This window comes from Microtus oregoni, unplaced genomic scaffold (assembly GCF_018167655.1).
Source record: "Microtus oregoni isolate MIOR12 unplaced genomic scaffold, Mior012 000003F_ref0000135, whole genome shotgun sequence".
NCBI lineage: Eukaryota > Metazoa > Chordata > Mammalia > Rodentia > Cricetidae > Microtus > Microtus oregoni.
In genome coordinates this window covers 73,433,154-73,434,986 of record NW_024543062.1, presented here as the reverse complement: position 1 = coordinate 73,434,986, position 1,833 = coordinate 73,433,154, and the positions used below count along the sequence as shown (strand labels likewise).

The following is a 1,833-nucleotide window of genomic DNA, read 5'->3' as shown; positions in this document are numbered from 1 at the left end:
GAATGACAATGATACTGGTGAAGATGTGGGGAATGAGGAATCCTTAATCACATGTGGTGAAAATATAATATTCTGCAGTCACTATACAATTCAGAATAAGATTATTCAAAACTGAAAATGGAATTATGATGTGGGATTTCCCTCTGCATGCTGTGATTACCACTAATGAATAAAGAAACTGCTTTGGACCTATAGCAGGGCAGACACTGGGAACTTTACCTGGTAAGCCACAGCCACATGGTGATACACAGATTACTAGAAATGGTTTAAATTAAGATGTAAAAGTTAACCAATAAAAAGTAAGAACTAGGTTCAGTAGTCGCGGTTGGTGGGCAGCAGCTGAGCCAAGATGTTGCGGAATCTGCTGGCCCTCCGTCAGATTGCCCAGAGGACCATCAGCACTACTTCACGGAGAAATTTTGAAAATAAAGTTCCAGAGAAACAAAAGCTGTTTCAGGAGGATAATGGAATCCCAGTGCATCTGAAGGGCGGGGCTGCTGATGCCCTCCTCTACAGACTCACAATGGCTCTGACAGTTGGTGGAATAGCATACGCCATCTATCAGTTAGCCATGGCTGCATTTCCCAAGAAGCAGAACTGACTTCATCATCCCAGGCTTCACATGGTTCAATTGCATTCAGCGCTTGATGGACCAGGAATCTGATGAGTAACTGAGCTCTTTGGGGATCGCTATTTATTGATGTGTACTAACTGTCAGCAATAAAGCAGTCTTTACCATAAAAAAAAAAGAGTAAGAACTAATGGCCCAAGCAGAGATTTAAATAATATAGTTTCTTTGTGGTTATTCTGGGCAGCCAGAAAACAAACAAGCAGCTTCCTCCAACAGAATTACCAACTATGTCATTCCTGGGGACAGACACACACACACACACACACACACACACACACATAAACACACACACACGATGAAAGCAGAAGAGAGAACTATTTGATGGGAGAAGAAGGATCAGCAAGAGGGCCAAGAGTGGGTGGGGCAAAGAAGTACAGTGAGATGAATAAGACCAAAGTACAGTGATATATCTGCATGAAAATATTGACGTGAAACCTACAATAATAATAATAGCATTAAAGTGGATGAAAGCTTTAAGGGAGATATCTCAGCTTATGAAGTGCTTGCCACACAAGCACGAGGACCAAATTTTAAAGCCTAAAGCCCATGTAAGGAAGCTGGGAGTAATAATACATGTTTGTAATCCCAGTAATAGGAAGGTTGAAAAAGATTCACTAGCCAGTCAGCCTAGCCCAATTAGCAAGACCAAGGCCAGTGAGAAGCCCTGTTTCAAAAACAAGACAGATAACTCCTAACAAAAGACACTTGACGTTTACATTCTGACCTTCAAATGCACATGCATGTGTATCTGCACATACACACACTGGGGGTGGGCAAGTAGGTAGTAGCATAATCTTTAGCAAATAAGATAATATATTTGAGAGACAGGAAGACCTCTGTGTTTACACTAGAATATGCTTGTCTACAGAGCACATTCTAGTACAGCCAGGGCTACACAGAGAAACCTTGACTCAAAAAAAAGACAGAAGAAAAAGAAAACACATTTGAATCAATCTTTCTTTTATTTTACCTGTGTCCTTCATTCTTACTTCCTACCTGATCTACAAAATGAGGAAAATAGTATACATTGCTCATGAGATTCAATTCCTGTATAAGCGAAATTACATTCCAAGCACAATGCTTAGAATTAGTAAGCACCTTGGAAGTGTGTATTGTAGCACCTGCCTAATGAGTGATGCCAACAAGTTGGTGACGAGTAGAAGTGAGGTAGAGATCCTAGAGAACAGAGCCATCAAAGGAAA

General features: G+C 40.8%; 1 protein-coding gene across 1 annotated transcript; it reads left to right on the top strand.

Moving 5' to 3' along the window:
• The first annotated feature begins 317 nt into the window (after positions 1-317).
• Positions 318-601, top strand: LOC121446603 (cytochrome c oxidase subunit 7A2, mitochondrial-like). The gene has a single exon (XM_041649321.1). It carries the CDS (start codon positions 350-352, stop codon positions 599-601), a length of 252 nt encoding a protein of 83 aa, XP_041505255.1. The 5' UTR covers positions 318-349.
• Positions 602-1,833: the final 1,232 nt, after the last annotated feature.

What these genes read in the sequence shown, in the direction of transcription:
- LOC121446603 (XM_041649321.1), top strand. Translation starts at nt 350, where the DNA reads ATGTTGCGGAATCTGCTGGCCCTCCGTCAGATTGCCCAGAGGACCATC.